Source organism: Heterodontus francisci, chromosome 27, assembly GCF_036365525.1.
Source record: "Heterodontus francisci isolate sHetFra1 chromosome 27, sHetFra1.hap1, whole genome shotgun sequence".
NCBI classification, from domain to species: domain Eukaryota; kingdom Metazoa; phylum Chordata; class Chondrichthyes; order Heterodontiformes; family Heterodontidae; genus Heterodontus; species Heterodontus francisci.
In genome coordinates this window covers 56,896,135-56,921,173 of record NC_090397.1, presented here as the reverse complement: position 1 = coordinate 56,921,173, position 25,039 = coordinate 56,896,135, and the positions used below count along the sequence as shown (strand labels likewise).

The following is a 25,039-nucleotide window of genomic DNA, read 5'->3' as shown; positions in this document are numbered from 1 at the left end:
CCTATTCATTTCACTGCCATTTGTGGGATCTTGCTGTATGTTTCCAACATTACAACAGTGATGCTTCAAAAAGTATTTAATTTGCTGTAAAGTGTTTTGGGACATCCCGATGTTAAGGCCTGCTACCCAACGACACGTGTCAGGTTGGGCCCCTCTTCTGGGTCCAGCTTTCAGGCTTGGGGGTTAGACCGGAGCGGGGAGTCCGGTACATCAACCAGGGAGACGGAGTCTGCGCAGTGAGCGAGTGACGTCTGACATCACGCACACGCTGCAGCTTCCTAGAGGTTCTGAGTCAGAAGGTAAGTCAAGGGATGGGTCGGGTTATGTCGGGAAAAATTGGAGGGACTTGGGCCGGTTAGGTTCTTTTTCCCCAACCTGAGCTGCCCTTTATCCGGAGGTCATGAAAGGTGCTATACAAATACGAGTTCTTACTTTCTTTCTCCCAGTTCTAAAACTGTCTCACTTGTTTTAAGCAGATTGGCTCAGGCCACCCAAGAGGCAGATATATCAAAATTCCCCAATTAAAATGGAGGTATTCCAGAGCTTTCTATAGCCAGAAACCATGATCCTCACCCACTGGTGACATTAATAAGCCTCAAGGATTTACTTATACAGCTAGTGTTTAGATCACTGCAAGCCAAGTGGCAAATCCTGGATTGCGTATGCGGTCAATGGTCAAGATCAGTACTCATTGCACCCGTTTACTGACATCCAGTGGGTGGGAACAGCACTTACTGCACCAGCTCCATGACACCTAGTGGCCAGGATCAGTAGGGTCTGCAGCAACAGGACAGCCTGAGAATCATCTTGAAGACTGCATTTCTTCCTCCAGGTAACTGGATGATGAAGATAGCAAAAATATACAAATGCTTCAAAAAAATAAATAAATAAATAACCATTGGTTTTCCTCCCTCTTTTAACCACAATCATCCCTCCACCAAAGGTGTGATATCCTCATCAGCAAATACTTGCTGATCCCAGGCACTGGGTGTCATTAAGTCTCTGCAGTAGGTGCCAATTCCCTTCTTGTACTCAAAGTGGTCAATCGTGTCTGAGTCTAGAGTCAGGCTGAGCCAATGTCCAACCATCGCAGCCAATTCTCTTTCTCCAGCTCTGGCCAATGTATCAAAAATATCAGGAGTAAACTCTGGCTAATATTGCACCCCTCAAACCAGAACCTCTGCTATTGGACCAGGGATTGGACTTGGATTCTTTCTGGTTTGTACAGTTCAGTTTCTCATCCACTTAAACAGCAGGCTTCAATTAAAGAGTGTAAATCCATACCCCACTGAAGTGGCAGTCACTGCACTCAAAGGGACCAGATTCATTCTGTGTTGAGTTGGTGCAGCCTTGGCAAATCAGACTTCCATAGGCCTTGGAGAACAGTGTTGGTGCAAATATACCTATATAAAAAAAGAGCAAACCAGCTATGCGTCAAACTTAATAAAAAGGAAGAGTCGTTGGCTACATTAAAGAAGCACCTCTCAACTGGTCTCCCATGGCCACAGAAATCGCTTGGCAGCACCTCCGACCACCCAACAGATTTCAGTGGAATAAGAGGCTGCGGCTTTAGAAACTCAGCCCCACACCACGAGTTGGCCCTGATCCGTCCTCAGCCATGACACATGGCAGATTTTGAAAAAGAAACTTCCCGAAAACAAGTACACATTCGAACATCAGGCACTCTCTGGCAACAACTGACAACTGGATGCACAGAGACAGTGTTAGCATGCTATTCAGTGGGCATCACAGCCAAACCCAAATCCAGTGTTTAGTCACGTCTACCTATACACATTTATCTAGTAACCTTTACCAATTTCCTCCTCCCTTGGGTGAAGAGTCAGTCAGCTATCCCACTTCAATCAGGTTGATAGTAAAGAGAAACTATTTCTTCTGGTGGGAGAAATCTGAAGAGGGCGCAATCTTAAAGTTAGAGCTCCGAAAATTCAGCAGTGAAATCAGTAGGCACTACCCTTCGCCCACCCCCACAAAGGCAGTGGAAATTCAGAATTCTTTCCCCCAAAAGGCTATAGGTCAATTGAAATTTAAGACAGAGTGACAGATCTTGATTGGGTAAGGGGATCAAGGGATATGGAACAAAGGCACAGTTCTGATTGAATGGCTGAACAGGCACAAGGGGTTGAATGGCCTCCTTCTGTTCCTATGCTTTCTGGAGAGTTTGGAGTACTCAGGTCAAGTGAGGCTTCAGGATTAAACTTTAAATGGTCACATTATTCAATGAAAATAGCTGCTCCCACCCAGACCATCACATCACCCTACATCCAGTGTGATATAAATATAAATGCATATTTAACACCAAGATAGGCTCTTGTGGGGTCTATCTTATGGCATTTTTGAAGAGTATGTTTATTTATAATCAGAAAGCATGTGATATTTCTCTGCCTCACCACCTACCACCCACTGATATGAAGAGCAATGCTGAACTGACGCCAGCTGACCGACTGTTGAACCTCTGCTCCTGATGCTTGCATCCTCCAATCACCATGGATATACCCTGGTGGACAAACAGCTGGTCAGTTTCTGGTCTTAAGAAAATTGCACCAATAAAAATTACAAGGATTTGTAAAACTGGCATTGCCAGAATTTTTTTTAAAATTAGAAGTGCATAAGATTTCTCCATTGCTTAGCAGAGAATCAATGAGTCCATGTTCCACAAACTTTGCAGCATAACCCAATGTACTTGAATCCAGACAGAACGGAGTCAAACAAACCACCAACACCATTTGTTGAACCAAACTTGCGTGTTAGCTATGGCTCAGTTGGTTAAATGCTCACTTGAATCCCCAACCTTCTGACTCAAGTCCCACTCCAGAGATTTGAGGATGAAATATAGGCTAACGGTCCAGTGCAGTGATGAGGAACTGCTGCATTGTTGGAGATGCTGTCTTTCAGATAAGATGTTAAATAAGTTCCCATCTACCCTCAAGGGATTATTTTGAAGACGACCAGGGTGTGTCTGGGCCAATCTCAACATACATTTAAAAAAAATTATCTAGTCATAGCACCCTCCAGGTAACCTTGCTGTGCACAGAACAGACTTGCTGCACAAGTAACTAAGGTAGCAATAAAAAAAAACCTTTCAGTTGGAGCTGGACAAATATACAGTTAGCAACAGAATCGGAGGCGAGAGCGCGCGAAAGAGGATCAAATATTCCACAGCACACAAATGGATCCTACACTGTTTGAGGGGAAAGTGAGTAGAGGAAAAAGATCTGGCACTAAAAAATTCTTGCAGACGTCACCTGTTTAACATTGATGGAGTTCAGCCAAGAGGATGGATGAATATTCTGGTTTTTGCTCCATTACTTTTGGGGGATTAGGAAGTATTTATACAGAACTTTCCTTCAGGAAATTAAGCAGGCTCCAGCCCCCTAAAAGGACAAATTTTGTGTGATGGATTGGGCTCAATACTTGCTCTGTAACCAGATTTCAAACCCTGAAGGGCGTGACATTTCCTAACTCTTTGTAAAGAGAAGATTGCTAGAGTGACAACTCACCGGGATAAAGAGGACACATCCCAACAGGGTTCCAGTCAGAGCACTTTTCACAACCTCTTCATAGCACTTGTTTCCCTTATGGCTGCCTTTGATCAGAGCAGTTATGTAGAAGGTCAACTCTGTGATTGAACCAAACGTGGCATTCACTACTGCACCTACCGCAAAGTTACTCTGAGCTGAAATACTGAAGACAAGAGCAAACACAGTGTACATATTAGAGAACTTTGAACAGAAAGGCCTCCCAGGCTCTTCCAACCAAATCCAGTACACAGAGGTATGGTTACTGAATACAAGTAAACCACAAAAATAAACCTTAGTGATGCACCCACTCAGTACTTGACTATCTGATAAAGTGAGGTGTGGAGTACCCCCCGACCAGCATCAGGGGTATGACACCACTTGGTACAAACAAGTCAAGAGTTAATTTCCAAAAAGTCAGCAGTCCTAGATTTTTACAAAACATTACTCAAAAGCCTAAAGCCACAGTACTTCCAACACAATAACAGTTCCTAAAATACTCCACTCAGTTCAGGAACAGCTAGGCAAGATCAGTTGCATCTAGTCTCAACTCAATCCACCAGCAAGATTCTAAAAGGATTGGGGCTGCCAACTGACTAGGTACAGGCCCTAGTTATACCCCAGTTCAGGATCCCAACAGGAAACCAATCCAGTCCTCACTCAGACACCTACCCAACCAACTGAACTGTTCTGGTTTCCTTTTTGTAAAATGATTATAGGACACACTGGAGGTGGTGTGGAAATGATTTACAAGAATTTCACCAGAACTGATAAGTTATGACCAATCATGAAAGACTGAACTGGCTGGGGATTTTTTCCCCCCCAGGGGAGAAAGAGAAGGTTGAGAGGTGTACCAATAGAGGTCATATGAAACATAAGACACTGACATGGACTAGTTGGGCTAAATGGCTTGTTTCGGTGCTGTAAATTCTATGTAACCTCTAGTATTTCCATTATAGCTTCTAGCCTCTTGGAACATCTCCAATGTTTATTTTTCTTCACTGCTCTAACTAGCAGATATTTCCCCAACATCAGAGAACATATGCTGTTATAATCCCATGGAGATCAACCAAAGAACCAAATTTACTGAACACCAATAAGAAAACCAAATGGACAAAATTTCACTTTTATAACTTTTACTCTATCAAACCAAAATCAACATAAATTAAACATGAATTAACAGACAAATTGCAATCACACATTAACTAGCAGATACAACAAAGATAGATCTCAGACTTAATGGACAGTCCACTCAGCACATATGGCACCAATTAGAGTCAAAGTTCTTCAATGCTGAGCTTCTTCAGGTAGATTTCCAGCTCCTGTCTTCCAAGATGCAGTTCCTCTTCAATCCCAAATTTCACAGATATGGTCTCCACCAAAAAAGGCATACAACTCCAGGACCTTCTCAGCTCTGCTCAACAGTCTTGATGGCATGGATCCACCAGAATTACCTTAAGTAACCAAAGCAGCTGCACTCTTATTTGCCTATGGCCAGCTCCTGGACTCAGCTACCACTCTTCAGCTTGCCTGCATACTGCAGTCTTGTGATATGAGCTTGGATGGCTCGGAGTCTGTTTTAGCTGGTTCCAACTAGTTCGGTCTTCCCAGCAGTCTGAAAGTTTCAATTTTAGTTAGGGACTGCCTTAAAAAGAACAAGCTATGAAACCAGAGTCAGTGCACCCAACAGAACATTCAACAAGTCATATGTGTGCACACTCTTCCACTGGTCTGGCAAACCACAGACTCCATGACAATTAGAAGCTCTTGAACCATCTTCTATTAGAGTTTAAACTTCTCCAATCTTTCCTCATGCCTCAATGCAATAAGTCCAAGACTGGGAGGTTTCATAGCATTTCAGTAAAAAAGGTAGAGCACTGCAGAGCAGGGGAAACAAGAGGGTAGATTTTCTTATTGCATTTGAACATAAAGTCCAGACCATGCGCAAAGGAGAAATTGGACAGTTTCCTAGACTGCATGCCCATGATGAAGTCCACCTGACTTCCCATGCATTCACTGAAGTGGATGAAAAACAGGGATCAGCCTCTGACACAGATAAACAAGTAGGAAGCACTTCTGCAGACTGGACTTTGAACATTGTTCTCAACTTGGAGAAAACAGTTCCCAGAGGCCCATGAGAAGGTTTCAAGGGGTCCACAGCCACCACCCCATAGCTTCTCCCAACTCCATCAATTCAGCTCCGAGCTCAGCTCTTAACAACTGGCTGGCATTATGCTAGTCATGTGACCCACCCAACCTCACAAGCCAGCAATTCATTTACAAAGTTTATTAAAACTAAACTGATAAATATTTAATACTTTTTCACTGTTTAGATCCAATTTTATTTATTTATTTATTTTTTTAAACTGTGATGCTGGACTTACCTTCTTCCAACAATTCTTTCTCCCCCCCCACCCATCCCCAAACCATGATCCTGGATATCATGAACCACCCACTCCATTTGAATTATTGACACGTGGGGATACAAGTATCGGTAGAGATGGGATTTTGGGTACTGAAATCCTGAAGCAAACTCAGCTTGCAGCTGAAACAAACAAACATTCGTTTGGGAACTATTTAGGCCCCCAGTCAGAGGCAACAGGAGCTCGAGACAGAGGAAAGCAGGTGGTACAAAGAGCCTACAGAATCTATCCCGCTCATGGGAAAAAACTTGGCAAAAACAGGATCCAAAAAAAAAAAAGCTGCCTATAGGCAGAGGAAAGTGGGCCATGTTAATTCTGGGATACAACATGCTTACAACTGGAGTTGTGATAAAAAAAAAAAAGGGACAAATACACAGAATTGGCAGGAACAGCCCACAGACTCAGAAAAACACTGATCATTTATTTAAACACAAAGAGGGGAACTGAAATGAGAGAAAAGTGGCAAGTAATTGTTCCAAACTTGTTGTTTTGGAGGGAGGTTAGGAATGTCAGTGGTGCCCTGCAGCTGTTTGAATAATGCTGTTGTAACCACAGATATGGGAATCTGCAGTTTATGGTGTTACAGCTGGTGATAGGCAACAGGTAGCTTCATAATGCCTGATAGGATGGTGGAAACAGATTCAATAGTAGCTTTCAAGAGGAAATTGGGTAAATACTTGGAGGAAAAAAAATTGCAGGGATGTGGGGAAAAGAGCCATGGTCTCCATCTGTGCTGCAATATCTTAAGATTTATGCAATGGGAGGCAGTCGGGGCTCAGCGTGACTGCTCTGATGAATACAGCACTGCTTCTTCTGCAGTACTGAAAGTGTTGGTTGCATTTAGTACAACCTACTTATGCAAAGCTGGATTTTCAGCAATGACGAATGAAGCCAAAGTGCTGAGCCGGGCTGAACATCGACAACGACATGCATTTGTCGAAGATACGGCCATGTCTTGACAGAACTGTTGCTCAGCACCAGCAAAAAGTTCCACATTAAGTAAAACAAACAAAGAAAAAAATAAAAAATTGTCTACCCAACATTTTTGTACAGAAAAATACTCATGTTACAGGGGTCCATGGCATTTTTAATAGCATGGGAGCGAGGCCTCAGAAGGAAAAAAAAAAGAGTGGAGAACTCCATTATAGATCACAGTGCACACATCACTCAAAATAGAACTCAGTCCCAAGTCAGTTTGTGGTCAATCTGGTTTCTGTGTTTAAGCAGCATCTGCAATGAGTTTTGCAAACAAATTAGAATTTTAAAAAAATCAGAAGGAAACCATTTATATCACATGACAGGACAGAAACAAGCCCAAGGCATGATATCTTTAGACCAATCACCAGAAGTATCAATACTTCCTCAGGCATCACCCCCCACAATAAAAAAGTGAACTGCAAGCAGCATTCTTGATTCATAAGAAGCCATTTTACATCCTCTGGGATATTTCTAAATGGATCTATTTGTGCATTTATTCTTCGGGGGGGGGGGGGGGGGGGAAAGAGAGTTGGAGAGAAGGTGGTTTTGCTTTGACTGGATAGAAAACATACAAAAGAGGAAGTAGAGATAGTTGTGAACATTCTCTAGGGGAAACTAGGCTCACTGGCTGAACTTTGAGAAAAGAGCAGTATCTGTTTACCTGAAGGTCAAGGCAGTCACAAACAAATGCGTATCACTATAGGGCAGCGTTCCCACCTCCAAACTGATGCAGTACTCCACCAATTGTAATTCTCTGTTCCACTTCATGGTAGAAGACTTTCAAAGCATCCCATGTATAGTAGAAAAACCAACAGGCAAAAGGGAGGAACTTGAAACGATCAGGAGAAAAATTACTCTGAAAACTAATAGGAGTAAAGGCTGACAAGTCCCCTGAACTTGACTGCCTGCAATCGGTTGTAATCTTCCAAAATTCTCTAGATTCTGGATTAGAAAACTGCAAATGTAAGGCCCTTATTCAAGAAAGGAGGGAAACAGAAAACATGAAACTATAGACCAGTTAACCTCACTTTGGTCAATGGGAAAATGCCAGAATTCATTATTAAAGGAAGTAGTAGCAGGACATTTAGAATATCACAAAACAATCAAGCTGAGTCAGCATGGTTTTATGAAAGGGAAATTGAATGACAAATTTATTAGAGTTCATCGAGGATGTAACAAGCAGGGTGGATAAAGGGGAACTATAGATACATGTAGTGCAAAAAAATACTGCAGATGTTGTCAAGGATATTTGACATTGAAGAAAGACAAGCAAAAAGGAAAAGGAGATGGTGTTGCGCTGATAAGGGATGGGATCAGTACATTAGTAAGGGAGGATCTCAGATCACAAGAACAAAATGTGGAATCTGGGTGGAGCTAAGAAACAAGGGACAACAAACATTGGTAGGAGTTGTTTATAGGCCAACAGTAGTGGCAGTGTGGGGTATGGTATTAATCGGGAGATTAGAGAAGCATGTAGCATGGGTAACTCTAATCTGCATATAGACTGGGTAAACCTAATGCACACTAATGCTATGGAGGATGAGTTTCTGGAGTGTGTTACAGATGGTCAACATACAGCAGTATGTTGAGGAACTGACAACAGAACAGGTTATTTTAGATCTTGTATGATGTTATGAGAAAGGACTAATTAATAATCTTGTTGTAAAAGAACCTTTAGGGATGAGTGACCATAATATGATAGAATTTTACATTATGTTTGAAAGTGAAGTCGTCTGAAGCCAGGGTGTTAAGTTTGAACAAAGGAAATTATGAAGGTATAAGAGGCAAATTGCCTGAAGTGGATTGGAAAAATACATTAAAAAGGTATGACAGTACATAGGCAATGGATAGTCTTTAAAGAAATATTACATAGTTTACAGCAACTATACATTCCTTCAAGGCACAAAAACCCCAAAAGTAAAGGCACTCAACCGTGGAAAACAAAAGGAAGTTAAGGATTGTATAAGATTAAAAGAAAAGGCCTATAAAGTTGCCAGAAATAGCAAACCGGAGAATTGGGAGGATTTTAGAAGAGAGCAAAGGAGGACCAAGAAACTGATGAAGAAAAAGGAGTATAGAATATGAATGTAAGCTAGCAAAAAATATAAAAACAGACTGCAAAAGCTTCTACAGGTAGGTAAAAAGTTAACATTTGGCTAAGGCAAATGTGGGTCCATTACAGGCAGAGTCAGGAGAATAGGGAATAGAGAAATGGCAGTGAAGCTAAATGATTACTTTGTATCAGTCTTCACTGAGGAAGATACAAGAAATCTCCCAGAATTAGTGATCCAAGGGATTTGGGGGATAAGGAATTGAAGGAAATTAGTATTAATAAGGTTGTGTTGGAGAAATTAAATGGGACTGAAGGTTGATAAGTCCCCAAAATCTGATATTCTACATCCCAGAGTGTTGAAAGAGGTAGCTATGGCGATAGCGGATACATCGATCATCTTCCAAAATTCTAGAGATTCTGGAGCAGTTCCTGCAGATTGGAAGGTCGCAAATGTCACCCCACTATTTAAGGGAGGGAGGGAAGGGAGAAAACAGGGAATTACATCAGTCATTGGGAAAATGCTAGAATCTATTCTAAAGGATGTGATAAATGGACACTTGGATAATAATGATCTGATTGGGCATAGTCAACATGGATTTATGAATGGGAAATCATGTTTAACGAACCTGTTGGAGTTTTTTTTTTTATAAAAAGGATGCTACTAACAGAATTGCTTAAGGGGAGTCAGTGGACATGGTATACTTGGATTTTCAAAAGGCCTTTGATAAGGTCCCCCACAGGAGGTTGGTGAGCAAAATTAAAGCACATGGGGTAGGAGGTAATATACCGGCACAGATGAAGGATTGGTTAACAGGCAGAAGAAAAAAAAAAAAAGAGTAGGAGTAAATGGGTCATTCTCACATTGGCAGGCTGTGACTAACGGGGTCCTGCAGGGATCAATGCTTGGGCTCCAGCTGTTCACAATATAGATCAATGATTTGGATGTGGGGACCAAATGTAGTACTTCCAAGTTTGCGGACGACACAAAATTAGATGGGAATGTGTGTTGTGAGGAAGATGCAAAGCTGCTTCAAGGGGATTTGGACAGACTTAAGTGAGTGGGCAAGAACATGGCAGATGGAATATAATGTGGAAAAACGGGCAGTTATCCAGTTTGATAGGAGGAACAGATGTGCTGTGTATTTCTGAAATAAGAGATTAGAAAGTGTAGATGTACAAAAGGGACCTGGGTGTCCTCGTCAATAAGTCACAAAGCTAACATGCAGGTGCAGCAAGCAATTAAGAAGGCTAATGATATGTTAGCTTTTATCGCAAGAGGTTTTGAGTACAGGAGTAGTGAAGTCTTGCTTCAATTGTATAGAAGCTTGGTTAGACCTCACCTGGTGTACTGTGTGCAGTTTTGGTCCCCTTACCTTAGGAAGGATATTATTGCCATAGAAGTGCAACGAAGGTTCACCAGACTTGTTCCCGGGATGGCAGGACAGTCCTATGGAGAGAGATTGGGGAAACTGGGCCTGTATTCTCTCGTGTTTTGAAGAACGAGGGGTGATCGCATTTAAACCTACAAAATACTTAAAAGGGACAGACAAGGGAGATGCAGGTAACAGGTTTCCTCTAGTTGGAGAGTCTAGAACCAGGGGACACAGTTTCAAAATAAGGGCAAAGCCACTTAGGACAGAGATGAGGAAAAATTTCTTTACTCAGAGGGTTGGGAATCTTTGGAATTCTCTACCCCAGAGGGCTGTGGAAGCTCAGTCATTGAGTATGTTGAAAGCAGAGATTGACAGATTTCTAAATACAAAATGACAAAGGGATATGACGATAGTGTGGGAAAAGGCATTGAAGTGGATGATCAGCCATGATCGTATTGAACGGCACAGCCTACTCCTGCTCCTAAAAATCAAATAAAACAGAAAATGCTGGAATTACTCAGCAGGTCTAGCAGCAACTGTAGAGAGAGAAGTAAAGTTAACATTTCAGGTCTGTGACTTCATCAGATGTGGTGTATTTAGATTCCAAAAGACATTTGATAAGGCGCCATATTAAAAAAGGATACTGCACAAGATAAGAGCTCACGGTGTTGGGGTAATATTAGCATGGACAGAGAATTGGGTAACTAACTAGAAACAGTCAGGATAAACTGGTCATTTTCAGGTTGGCAAATTGTAACTAGTGGGGTATCAGGGATCAGTGCTGGGGCTCAACCATTTACAATAAATATTAGTGACTTGGATGAACGGACAGTGTATTGTAGCCAAACTTGCAGATGATACAAAGATAGGTGGGAAAGCAAGTTGTGAGGAGGAGTATCTGCAAAGAGATATAGATAGGTTAGATAGTGGGCAAAAATTTGGCAGATGGAATATAATGTAGGGAAATGTGAGGTTATCCACTTTGGTAGGAAGAATAGAAAAACAAAAGTATGGTTTAAATGGAGAGAGACTACAGAATGCTGCAGTAGAGGGGGATTTGGGTGTCCTCATACATGAATCACAAAAGGTTAACATGCAGATAGAGCATGCAATTAGGAAGGCAAATGGAATGTTGGCCTTTACTGCAAGGGGAATGAAGTGTAAAAGTAGGGAAGTCTTGCTACAACTGTACTGGGCATTGGCCAGACCACACTTACAGTACTGTGTAGTTTTGGTCTCCTTACCTAAGGAGGGATATACTTGCATTGGAGGCAGTTTAGAGAAGGTTCACTAGGTTGAATCCTGGGATGAAAGGGCTGTCTTATGAGGAAAGGTTGAGCAGGTTGGGCATATACTCATTGGAGTTTAGGTGAATGAGAGGTGATCTTGTTAAGAGAGAGATTCGGAGGGGGCTTGACAAGGTAGATGCTGATAGGATGTTCCCCCTCGTGAGGGAATCTGGAACTAGGGACAGAGTTTCAGAATAAGGGATTTCCCATTTAAGACTGAGATAGGAGAAATTTCTTCTCAAAGGGTCATAAACCTTTGGAATTCTCTACCCAAGAAAGCAGTGGAGCTAGGTCATTTAATATATTGAAGGCCAAGTTAGACAGATTTTTGATCTACAAGGCAGTCAAGGGTTATGGGGGAGGGGGCCAGCAGGAAAGGAGAGTCGAGGCCACAATTAGATCAGCCATAATCTTATTGAATGGCAGAGCAGGCTCAAGGAGCCTAATGGCCTACTCCTGTTTGAATTTCTTATGTTATGTTCACTCCAACCTCTGCCTCCTACACTGTTCCAAATGAACTTCAATGGAAGCTCAAGGAACAGCACTTCATCTTTCAATTAGGTTCTTTACAACCTTCTGGACTCAGTTCAACAATTTCAGATCATAACCATCATCCATATTTTTCCAGATGCAGCTGTTAATGATTCTGCTGTTGCCATTTACAGCTCCTCTAGACCCATCTTTTGTTTCTTCATTTGTCTTTGGCAATAGTGAATATCTTATACATTATGTTAAAGAACAAGCAGCAAGTCAAAAGACCAAAGTAATAAATTGGAAAAACTGATTAAAGGGGTGAGAACGGAGCTAGGGAAAATAAGTTGGAAACATTTACTTCAAAAAAAAAAGTGGGAAACATTTGAGACAGTGATCAAGAGTCCAGGAAAAATATATCCCACTAAAAACAAAGAGGAAATGACACACCATGGAAGAAATAAAAGGGAAAAATCAAAACTAATGAAAAAAGGGACACACTAAGTACACAGACAAAGGAAAAGATGAGAAAAAGGGCATATGAAATAATTAGGAAACAGTCAAAAACAATCAAATCAAGGAATTTAAGAAATAACATTCTACAGGTGCAAATAACAAAAGAAAAATCAGGATAGAGAAAGGGCCACTAAGGGAAACAATAAGCACAGCACAATGGCAGAAATATTACCTTTCATTAAAGTACTTTGCCTCAGTACTTACCAGAGAAACTAACATGCTGGGCAGGATATTGGAAGAGTTAAAAAAAAGGATAAAGACTTGCAGGTTGATAGGTAAATTGGCCATTATAAATTGTCACTAGTATAGGTAGGTGGTAGGGAAATATAGGGACAGGTGGGGATGTTTGGTAGGAATATGGGATTAGTGTAGGATTAGTATAAATGGGTGGTTGATGTTCGGCACAGACTCGGTGGGCCGAAGGGCCTGTTTCAGTGCTGCATCTCTAATCTGAAAAAATCTAATCTGACATTTAAGATAGAAAGGCAAGGGGTGAGGGTGGGTGCAGTCCAGATGGATAGCAGAGGCACGATTACATATAATATAAAAACAGACTAATTAGCTTTTCTACCACTGACATTAAGTTAATGGAATCTTTAATCAAAAATGTGACAGAAAAATCTAAAAACTGAAAATATAATGGAGTAGTCAGCATGGATTCCAAAAGGATAGGATCTTCAATAGGATTAAGTCAAGCAACAAAGAGTAGATAAGGATAACACAGATATAATATTTAGGTTTCCAAAAGGCCTCAGATAAGGTACCGCTGAGTAGACTCATGATTAAGATCAGAAAATGCAGATTCAGGGAACAAGTAGCAGAATGGATAGTAAGCCGGCTACAAAACAGAAAACAGTAGATGCCAATAGCTACTTGGATTGACAAATGGTGGGAAGCATTCCACAAGAATTGCTGCTGCAACCACTGTTCATTTACGTAATTTGAATTCTGAAATCTGGAGTACAATTTTAAAATTTATGGAGGACACCAAATTGTTTGGGTGGGGGGGGTGGGGGGTGGGCAGCACGTTGCTAATTCAGATGATTGTGACAAGATACAAGAGGACATTAATAAATTTACAGAATGAACATGTAATTGGCAAATGAACTTCAATACAGATAAAGGCAAGGCAATACATGTTGTGAATAAAAGGTAGCCACACACTCCTTGGAAAACAAGTGTCTAAATGGGGTAGAGAAAACAGATCACTAAAAGTGGAGTGGATAAGGCCACAAAAAAGCAACAGCACCCGAGAATCATTTGCAGAGGGACAGAGTTGAAAGCAAGGAAGTTATGTTAAACTTGTATAGAGCCTTGGTTAGACCATAGTTGGAATACGGTGAACAGTTCTTGTCTCCATATTATAAAAAAGGATTAGAGACAACAGAGATGGTGCAAAAAAGATTAGTTATAACCTCTCAGTTCTGGTATCATTTTATCAGGAAAGATTGAACAGACTTGGGCGCTTTTCTAGAGAAAAGGAGACTGAGGGGTGACCAGATAGGAAGTCTAAGATTAAGAAAGGATTTGTTTGGGTAGGTATTAAGATGTTTCCATTTGGAAAAGAGCCTAGAACTAAGGGCCATAAATACAAGATAGGCACTAATAATTACAATAAGGAATTCAGGAGAAGCTTCTTTACCCAGAGAGTGGAACAGATTACAAGTCGTGGCAATAACATGGATGCATTCTAGGGGAATCATAGAAGGATATGTTGATGGAATTAGCTGAAGTAGTGTAGGAGGTGGCTCATGTGAAACAAATACTAGCATGGACTTGTTGGGCCAAATGGCCCATTTCTGTGCTATAAATATATTGGTTGGATTTTGTAGTCAGTGGCAAAGCAATGGCACTCGCCACTGACCTTGAAGAAAGCTGTCCACAAAGATCTAGTGACCCGTGGTACAGACATCACCCCTCTCGCCCACCACCCTCCCAATAACAGTTTAAATCTGACACCAAGTCAAGGGAGTCTCCTGGCATGCAGCAGCAGTGATGTCAGCAAGTAGGGTAAGCAGCGAATCACATTGAAGTATGCTCAGACAACAAACCAGGAATTCAAAAACACTGAATGCCTTCATTTCTAAAATTTAATCTAAATCACTTATTTTGCGATCCGAAATTTTAAGACAGAAAATAAACATTAAAAAATATTGACTGAGAAATTTGACATTCCAATGTGCCAGTGAAGCTGTTCAGCAGTAATTATGAAGTTAGTATGCCATTAAAACCCCACTCAACAAAGTGCAACTTTATCAAGGTTTTTACAGTGAATGTAATAGTGCAAAGGTGCAATTCACAGATTTCTCATTGATTGCAGTCTGAGGCGATCTCAGATGTACCCTCTAGAGAAGCATAGAATCACTGACAGCAACTTCTAGATTTCTGCATTATTCTGCACGTGTGGACTCCCAAAGTTGTTCTCAGTTTCACGGAGTGCTGACAGTTCCACTGTTATCACTGCAAAATCTGGACTTTTAGCCCCTCCTGCTTTTCACCTGATCACAGATCTTCCCTGTTGTTCTTTCTCCACGTGTCCACCTTCCTCTGTTCCTGAGCTTACTTAAAACCTGTTACATCTTATAACTTTTTCCAGTTGTGGCAAAAGATCAATGATGTGCAATGGCAACTGTCTCTCCTCCCACAGATGCTGCCAAACCTGCAGTGTATTTCCAGCACTCTATTTCAGTGCTCTAAGTTTCCATTACAGTAATGCTGCTTGGGCAGGAGGTGGGGGTGCAGGTTAGTTTAAAAAAAAAATCTTTCCCTTCCAGAAGAGCAACATTAGGGACCTCAAAAAAGGTTAATTAGCCTCGGTTTGGGGTGTTGTGGGGGGGGGGGGGGGGGGGGGGGGGGGGGGGCAGCGGGGTAGTAGAGGAAGGAAGGGTCATGAGCAACAATATTTTGCACTTACCTTTAGCATAAGTACCATCTATAATGGATTTTCCTGACTTCTCCTGCTCCCCATCAAACTTCTGGCTTACTAGATGGGAAAGGTCAGAAAATGTAGCACAGTCCAGATAACCAGGCTGCTGGGTTGTTGTGTGGGGTGTGGGGGGGGGGGGTGCGGCAAAAAGGACAGGGGCAGGGAAGAGAAGATCAGAAGAGATGATTGGATCTCAGTCTACATCGGCATTGGATGCAGGTTGGAGATGGGGCGCAATGAGTGGGAGGGGGCATACCCAGCATCTCAACTCCATGGGTTGGGACGGGGACATAATTGATCTGTCCCCTAGATCCTGTGGTGGTGGTGGCGGCGGCGGCGGAGGAGGGGGGAGGGAGGAGGAGGAGAAAAAAAAAAAAAAAACAGGATTGTCGATCCAGAAGCCCAGGCTGAAGATTTACGGTAAGGACTGTTTTTTTAAAAAAAAAAGTCCATTCACAACTTCAACTGACGGCATAAAGTCCTAATTTACCAGATTCAAGTGCTTGACAAAGCTTCATTTTCATGCGCAGTCTGACAATCCTAGGCCCTATTAGAGGGAAGGGTGTGCTGGGCCATGAGGCACCTGGGAAAGGAGATTCCAGTGATCCTGGGGCTCAACTGAACATTTTTACCTGGAAAAGCATAGTTGGTTTTTGGGGCTGGCAGAATGGTGGTGGACAGACAGCTTGCAAGATCACACATCAGCTGGATGAGTTGAGTTAAAGATGGTTTACTTGAATGTGCAAAAACTAATTTGGAATGAGTGAGAAACTAGTTAGAAAAAAGTCCCAACAGTCAAAGCCAGCATAGGTTCTGCCAATTCTCTGCCTTTTCATGAAGCTATCAAATCGCCTACACCCTTAGTTCCCAACCCATACCTACTCCCCACACCCAGGGTTACTGGGACCCTCTGGTAACTAACCGAAGTTGTAACCAGCCACATAGGAAGGTATCACAGCCAAGCCCAAAGTGGCCCTCATCCAACATGCACACATGTTTTTAGAAGAGATAATTGAGCAGTGATCAGGAACGGGTATTGCTAGTTGAAAAAGCCCTAGGAAGCCCACTGTGGCACACTTGCTGGATGAGTTCAACGAAAAGACCCAGTTCTTAAACCCATCAGAAGTCCAGTTGGCTCAGACCTCAAGGAGGCTCATTTCCAAAACATGCCTGGCAACCAATCCCAGTGCAAATATATTGGTTGGATTTTGTGGTCAGTGGCAAAGCAATGGCACTCGCCACTGACCTTGAAGAAAGCTGTACACAAAGATAGTGACCTGTGGTACAGACATCACCCCTCTCGCCCGCCACCTTCCCAATAGTTGCCTCCAAAATGTAGGATGTGGAACTTGCAAGGCATGGTTGAAGCAAATAGCATGATGCATTCAAGAGGAAGCTAGAGAAGTACATGAGGGAGAAAGTAATAGAGGAATATACAGATGGGGTTAGATGAAGTAGGGTGACAGGAGACTCCTGTGGAACATAAACACCAGAATAGATCAGTCGAGCCAAATGACCTGTTTGTGCTGTAAATATTGTACCATAAATGCAGGGCTAAAGCATGGAGAGTCGAAGAGACTTAGCAGTTGGCAGGAAAAAAAAGACAGAAGCGCAAGGAGAGAACCAACTGTGTAACAGCCCCGACAACCAATTTTATCTGCAGCACCTGTGGAAGAGTCTGTCACTCTAGACTTGGCCTTTATAGCCACTTCAGGCGCTGCTGCACAAACCACTAACCACCTCCAGGCGCTTACCCATTGTCTCTCGAAATAAGGAGGCCAAAGAGAGAATTGTACATAAAACAAAACTCCACTTACCTGGCAATTGCCATCCCAATGTAGTGGGACAGAGGAACTATGGCCATAACAGACAGTGCAAATTTCACATGTGAGCTGGCATAACGATTTTCTGCATCAACGTAACCCAGCACCAGTGCAACGATTACTAAAGGCAGCAGATCTGAAGATTCAGTTAAAGAAATAACTCCCATGGAAAAGAAAACCAAGTCAGTAATATACATTAATTGATCACGACAGGAAGCTGCATCTGTCCATCTCTCCCTACCCCCACCTTGCCTCCCCACCAGTCATGTGGTGCAAGGCTCTGACACATTGCCTGTTTGGCCTGGCCAGCCCAAGTATTGCATCATTAGCTAGAGAATGAAGAGTAAAAATATCTTCCAAAGTGCAAGAGTTCAGTTGGGGTAGGAGGGGGTCTTCTGACTGTTTGCTTTTGACTGGAAACAATGTTAATCAGAAGTGCAATTAGCCATATCTAGCTAAGAAGAATAGGCAGTTATTGGGCATGTGACCTCAATGTTCACTCGCACAGCATATGCATGTGGATTTTAACCTTTCTGTGCATTTGTTAACAAGACCACCAAAAGCAGTGCATGCATTTTTTGATTGTTAACTGCTTTACTTCCTTGATCACTGAATGGTAGATGTTTTAGGCAAATATACACATGAAGTACATTTACCTGTATTGTGTGCAAGTGTTTTCCAATAAAATTTGTACATGCGGCTCAAGTGTTGATTAACCTCATGAGGCTAGTCAACAATTTGCATTAGACAACCCTAATACTACTGGACAACATTGCTAAGAGGTCAGAAAGGTGATTATATATATATATATATAATCATATATATATCTATAAAATTAAATAAAAGTAGGACAGTGATTTCCTGTATAGTGATGCTAATCAGAGGTTGCAATTGGAGATATACTCTGCAGAGGAAAGGAAGTGAATTAAACCTATGCTGATTGCTCTTCTCCCTTTCTAACTGGGTCACAAGATGCATGGCAGCCACTTAGTTAGGAAATAGTCCAAAAACTGTGGAGGAGGGAGAAGAAAGCAAGGAGCGGGATAATCCAAGGAGACAGGAAGCGTCAGTAAATAAGCAACAGCTCAACAGTTAAGCTTCCAGTGTAAAAATAGGCACTGGTATAATTCTCCTGCCCACCCTCCCCAACCAGTTAAAAAGGTGCCTGCACAGAACCAAAAAGGATATTTACAGCAAATACATTAATGCCAACCACAGTATATTTGTAATAGTAGAAATTCACAGCATGGTAACAGCAGAGGACTACTTCCCCATCCATTGGGACTTCAGTCTGTGGGTGACGAGTGAAACAGAGAATGAACAAGTCAAATCAGCTCATACAGATCCTTATGTTGAGACATCTTGATGTTTCATGAATCGCATCTGGAATGCAATTCCTGTGATATGGGCAAATGCAACAGCAGAGTGCCTGGAAATGTTCAATTTTGGACAACTATACCCAATTCAACTCAAGAACTGTTCAGAGTAGGGGCCTGAGTTAGGAGTGTAGTATAGCCAGAGACTAGAATCAGCCATTCTCAAATTGCACATTTCCAACATCATTGCTGCTCTACCACAGGAATGGAAGGGGGTTCATGTACAATTTCCAGTAGAACCAACAGTTGGTAAATCATTGGATGGATTCATGCAAAAAATGGTTCTCACTAAAATTAGTGCAGAGCCACTATAAACCTCATTAGACAGCTCCAGCAAAGCCCAAAGGTATAAGAATCAATAAAAATCTTGGATGATGCCCACAGGCCTTAAGTGTTCAAAATGCATAAAGTTGGCACATTGACTTGATATGGGACAGAATAACAAATGGCAAGTAGGCAGCCTGGTGCCTATTGGCCAAAAATAGCACAATACTAAAGCTCAACTAAAATAATCATATTACAAAGCTGGTGGCTGATGATCAACACAGGGACAGCAGTTGGCCATTTAGCCCAGAGCCTGTTCCACCCACCATTCAATGGCCTCATTGCTGATCTGTGACCTGACTTCATATACCTATCTTTGCTTCATAAAAATCTATCAACTTCAGCTTTAAAATTAAAGTATCAACTGCTGCTTGCATAAATGTTCCAGACTTCTACCACCCCTAATTTCACTCCTGAAGAGGTCTGGTTCTAATTTTTAGACTATGGCCCTGATCCCAGGCTCCCTAAACAGAAGATGGTTCCTTTATCTACCACATCTGACCCCTTAATAACTTGAAAAAAAAAAAACTTTGATCAAATCATCCATTAACCCTATGGAATTCTGGAGTATAACCCTATTTTCTGCAATTTCTCCTTAATTTAACCCTTGGAGTACAGGTATCACTGAAATTTACTTTGCACTCCCTCAAAGGCCAATATATTCTTCCTAATGTATGATAGCCAGGTGTGGTCCAACCCGGGCTGTATATAGCTGAATACTACTTCAACACCATGATATTCTAACAATCTTTGCTATAAATGGAGCATGTGCAGACATCTCTAAGGAACGGTTTTGTTTGCCCTCTGTGCAGGGCAGCAATGATGCACAGCAGGAAACACCATGTCCACTGCCAAAGCAGTCCAATGGATGATCCAGTCATTTGAAAGCTCAGTTTGAAGGAAGTTTTTCTCTGCACTTAACCCAGTGTGAATGTTGACAGGATACTGAAAAATTGCAACCTCCCTCATTAAGATGAAGGGTAGGGATGCTTTTGAAGGGCTGTATGTTTGCCCTGACTTCTAGCACTTAGGTTTTACGTGAAGTTCAAACTATGACAAGGACATACCAGACATTGCTAAAGAAGCTCCTTACCCTCTTGGGCTGTCGAATCTGAAGTTGCTCAGGAGGGATCAGTAGGATGACTGCGATGGCTCTACCATTTAGCTTGGCTACTGGGATGGTGATAACCAGGATCCAGGCAATGAAGGAAGCCAGGCCATGAGCAAGCACAAGAGGTGGATATCCCAGGAAAAACCACACATAGGTGCTAGGACGGTGCTGGAAAGTGAATTAAGACAAAAGTTAATTCCAAACAAAAGCAAAATACTGTGGATCTGAAATAAACACAGAAAATGCTGGAAACACTCAGCAGGTCTGATAGCATCTATCAACAGACGGAGTTAAGGTTTCAGGTTGATGACTTTACATCAGAGTTGCTGGATATTTCCAGCATTTTCTGTTTTTATTTCAAATTGCCAGTTTCTACAGTATTTTGCATGAATATTTCATTCACTGCCACTTGTCTTCCAGGAATGCCCACCTTGAAAAGTTCTGCTCGTTCTGATGAAAAAGTTAATGCTTCAGGTCGAAGAACTAAATTAATTCTCAAAGCAATTAATTTCAGAGACTGATCTGCTAAACTGCATAAAAAGTTTCCATATATTAAAGAGAGAACACTCAAGGAAAGCACTGCATACTGTACTGACACACATACAAACACTTCAGAATCAACAGGGGATGCAAACAGGTACAGTACAGGACTAATGTCACTCTCCCTTTATCATGTTTCATCAATGCTGGGAATATGTTACCATCTACTGTTACAACTTGATGTAATGAAAATCCCTGCAGTTACAAAAGTGAATCTTTTCTCCAAACTTCATTATGCAACTGACTGTCCTTCAACTGTTCTTATTGCCACTCCTGAGGATAACATGCTGAAATGTACTTTTTTTGGGGAATAGTACATAACCCACCTTTCTTCCATTCTATGTTGCAGTACTGCACCACCTGATAAAGCCCCATTGCAATGCCCAATTCCAGCAGCCCACCTCTTAAGATCTCTCAAACTGACTTTCACTTTCTCAATTACATTGCATTTCTATGTTGTCCATTCAAACCTTCCTCCCTACACAACCAGGGAGTGTGTGTGTTGCTAGTAGAAAAATTAAAATGTTGACAAAATAACCTGCTATATGAAAAAGGAAAGCAATCCTGGAACAGCCAACCTACCCAGTATTTCACTCCCTCTGCTGCAGTCTGTAATGGTATGTCTTCAACTCTTTCCGTGACACCGAGAAGCGTTGTCTCCACTGCAGTCACCTCAGGAATACCCTCACTATAAAACTGGACACTGCTTTTCCTAGGATGGATGAATGGCTGCAGAAAGGAAAGGCCCATTGTTCATAAATCATTTTAGATACACTAAGCAAAACTGCATTAGCTACATTGAAACAACTGCACAGGTTCAGAATGTTTCGAGCCAGAGGTGTTCCTGATAACAAGTGATCATTTACTAGCCTCTGCAGCAACATCTTACATTTACATAGCACCTTTTCAGGTGATAAAATGTCCCAAGGTGCTTTGAGTGTATAAATTAAATAAAAATTAGCAGAGTGCAAAAATATGACGACATTAGGTCAAGTGACCAAAGGTAAGTTTCTAGGAGGACCTGAACAGGTTATTGCTAGTCATTTCAAATCCATGGCAGCATCTTTCAACTTGTACTGTCCTATACCACTAGGTCCGCTCTCCCGAAGGGTACTTACACTGGGAACGGTTCCACACAAATTACTCCCTTAAATCATGTGCCATGAACAAGCCCAGGTGGTGAGTATAGGAGGTTTGTAACAATTTTGTGGGAGCAACAAACAGGAGCAGCAGTAGACCATATGGCCCACAGCCTGCTCCACCATTCAAAACGATCATGGCTGACCTTAGGATTCAGCACCACCTTCCAGTCCCCTGAGCAGGAGTATGCAGCGAATCACAACTAAGTGCAATCTCTTCCCTAGGATTGATGGGCCATGATAAATGACTGCCATATGTGGCCTCCCTAGTAGAAACGAGACTGTTCTCAGCTAACTCAACACAGATCCAAGGTTAAATCAGAGAACCATCCTACTTGTATGGCTCATTTTTATAAAATAAAATTCTTAGTGGGAAGTTGTGTGTGGAATCAGAGGAGATAGGGGAAGTGTTAAATGAATATTAAGGTCGGTGGAGTTGTGGATAGTGCCGAAGGATGTTGTCGGGTACAGAGAGACATAGATAGGCTGCAGAGCTGGGCTGAGAGATGGCAAATGGAGTTTAATGCGGAAAAGTGCGAGGTGATTCACTTTGGAAGGAGTAACAGGAATGCAGAGTACTGGGCTAATGGGAGGATTCTTGGTACTGTAGATGAACAGAGAGATCTTGGTGTCCAGGTGCATAAATCCCTGAAGGTTGCTAACCAGGTTAATAGGGCTGTTAAGAAGGCATATGGTGTGTTAGCTTTTATTAGTAGGGGGGTCGTTTCGGAGCCACGAGGTCATGCTGCAGCTGTACAAAACTCTGGTGAGACCGCACCTGGAGTATTGCGTGCAGTTCTGGTCACCGCATTATAGGAAGGATGTGGAAGCTTTGGAAAGGGTGCAGAGGAGATTTACTAGGATGTTGCCTGGTATGGAGGGAAGGTCTTACGAGGAAAGGCTGAGGGACTTGAGGTTGTTTTCGTTGGAGAGAAGGAGGAGGAGAGGTGACTTAATAGAGACATATAAGATAATCAGAGGGTTAGATAGGGTGGATAGTGAGCGTCTTTTTCCTCGGATGGTGATGGCAAACACGAGGGGACATAGCTTCAAGTTGAGGGGTGATAGATATCGGACAGATGTGAGAGGTAGTTTCTTTACTCAGAGAGTAGTAAGGGCGTGGAACGCCCTGCCTGCAGCAGTAGTAGATTCGCCAACTTTAAGGGCATTTAAGTGAACATTGGATAGACATATGGATGAAAATGGAATAGTGTAGGTCAGATGGTTTCACAGGTCGGCGCAACATCGAGGGCCGAAGGGCCTGTACTGCGCTGTAATGTTCTAAATTCTAAATGTAATATAGTATCTATTAAGATCCACAGGGCACACTCAGAACACTAAATTCCAATTAGAAATCCATTTAAATCAAAGCTGACCCCTTTATATGATTCTAACTTAACGGGCAACTGCACAGTGGCAAACGTTTGTCCATGCTGGCAAGGTTCCCTAAACAGTTGGAGTAAAAGAAATCTAATGCTGGTTTTAAAGCAGCGTTTGATGTAATATTCTAGTTGCAGCTCATCAACATTCAATGCTTTATAGCCCATCAGACTCTTTCATAGAGCGTAGAGCTTCCCTAATCTTTCCATGTAGATAGTCACATTCACACTTGTTGCTCAACAATTCATCATCTCCATGGATACAACCCTTGTAATGTGACAACCTGCACAGTAGTTCACGTGCACACAGTCTGGTCAGTGCATCATTAAAATCTTACAATGTCTACAGACTTTCACTCAGCTGTGGTACAGGTCCACATGGTTGATTAGCTTTATCAGAGTGAAATTTAATATTCCCCTGGTCCTTTTTCTAGATCTCACGCTAATTCCAGGTTTTTTCATTGCACATTTGTTGCAAACTCACTCAACATGCAACTTAAAGAAATGTGCTTAAAAGGGGAATGAAAGTCTGAGGCGGTGGGGGGGGGGGGGAGAGAAGGAGAGTTTGACCCATGAGAAACTGGTTTTTTACTAATTTTGTATGATATACTCAATTTGCCAATGCATCCTTTGTACCTTCAAATTCCAATCTCATTTAGCCTTGGCCTTGAACTTTGAAACAAATACAAAGATGCTGTTATCAAAATTTCTTCAAGAGTTGGGCAGAAGGAAGGATTCCTCAACAAGGCTAGTCTGATCTACATCATTTTAGTTTTATTTGATATCAAAAAGGAGCCAAGGAGGTCAGACATGTATTCCACCAATCTAAAGACGAAGAGGTAATTAACTCATGATAAATTTGGCTCCTATATCTGTCTTGCATTACTATTTACCAAATTCTTTTGCATTTCCTATTTCTATTGAACTACCAATATTGTAGTTCTTAAACCTGTACAGTGAGCTATATTCAATATTCGACCAGAGCAGAAGACCATTGTTAATCCAGTACACTAGTTACTGCAAATAGGGTCACAAGAACACAGAAATACGAGTAGACCATAGGGCCCATCGAGCCTGCTCCGCATTCAAAACATCATGGCTGATCTTAGGAATCAACTCCAGCTTCCTGCCCACTTGCCATACCCCTCGATTCTCCAAGAGACCAAAAGTCTGTCTATCCTAGCCTTAAATGTATTCAACAATCCTCTGGGGTAGAGAATTCCAAAGATTCACAACCCTTTGAGTGAAGTAATATTTCCTCATCTAGCCCTACATGATAGGCCCCTTATCCAGAGACTGTGCCCCCATGTTTTAGATTCCCCGACCAGTGGAAATAATCTGTGTCTACCCTATCCAGCCCCTTTAGTATCTTAAATGTTTCAATGAGATCACCTCTCTTTCTTCTAAACTCAAGAATACAGGCCCAATTTACTTAGTCTATCATAGGATAACCCCCTCATCCCATGGACCAATCTAGTGAACCTTTGCTGCACTGCCTCCAGTGCAAGTATCTCCTTTCTTAAAAGGAAAGACACCAAAACTGTACAGTATGTCAGATGTGGTCTCACCAAAACACTGTACAATTGTAGCAATATTTCTTATTCCTGTACTCCAATCCATTTGCAAAAGGCCAACATGCCATTTGCCTTCCTAATTGCTTGCAGTACTTGTATGTTAACTTTCTGCATTCCTTGTACAAGCACACCCAAGTCTCTCTGAACATCAATACTTACAAGTTGCACGCCTTTTAAAAAATATTCTGCTTTTCTATTCTTATGACCA

General features: G+C 41.9%; 1 protein-coding gene across 2 annotated transcripts in view; it reads right to left on the bottom strand.

The window, feature by feature from the left end:
* cax1 (cation/H+ exchanger protein 1) overlaps positions 1-25,039 on the bottom strand; it is a 62,275-nt gene that overhangs the window by 11,185 nt on the left and 26,051 nt on the right. For both annotated transcript variants that reach the window (XM_068059420.1, XM_068059421.1), the window contains exons 6-12: positions 21,322-21,468; positions 20,182-20,367; positions 18,577-18,679; positions 17,383-17,524; positions 3,519-3,702; positions 2,416-2,515; positions 1,285-1,403 (exon numbers count right to left, since the gene is read on the bottom strand). In XM_068059420.1, the coding sequence (XP_067915521.1) occupies positions 1,285-1,403; positions 2,416-2,515; positions 3,519-3,702; positions 17,383-17,524; positions 18,577-18,679; positions 20,182-20,367; positions 21,322-21,468 (981 nt within the window). The remainder of the gene's footprint in view (positions 1-1,284; positions 1,404-2,415; positions 2,516-3,518; positions 3,703-17,382; positions 17,525-18,576; positions 18,680-20,181; positions 20,368-21,321; positions 21,469-25,039) is intronic.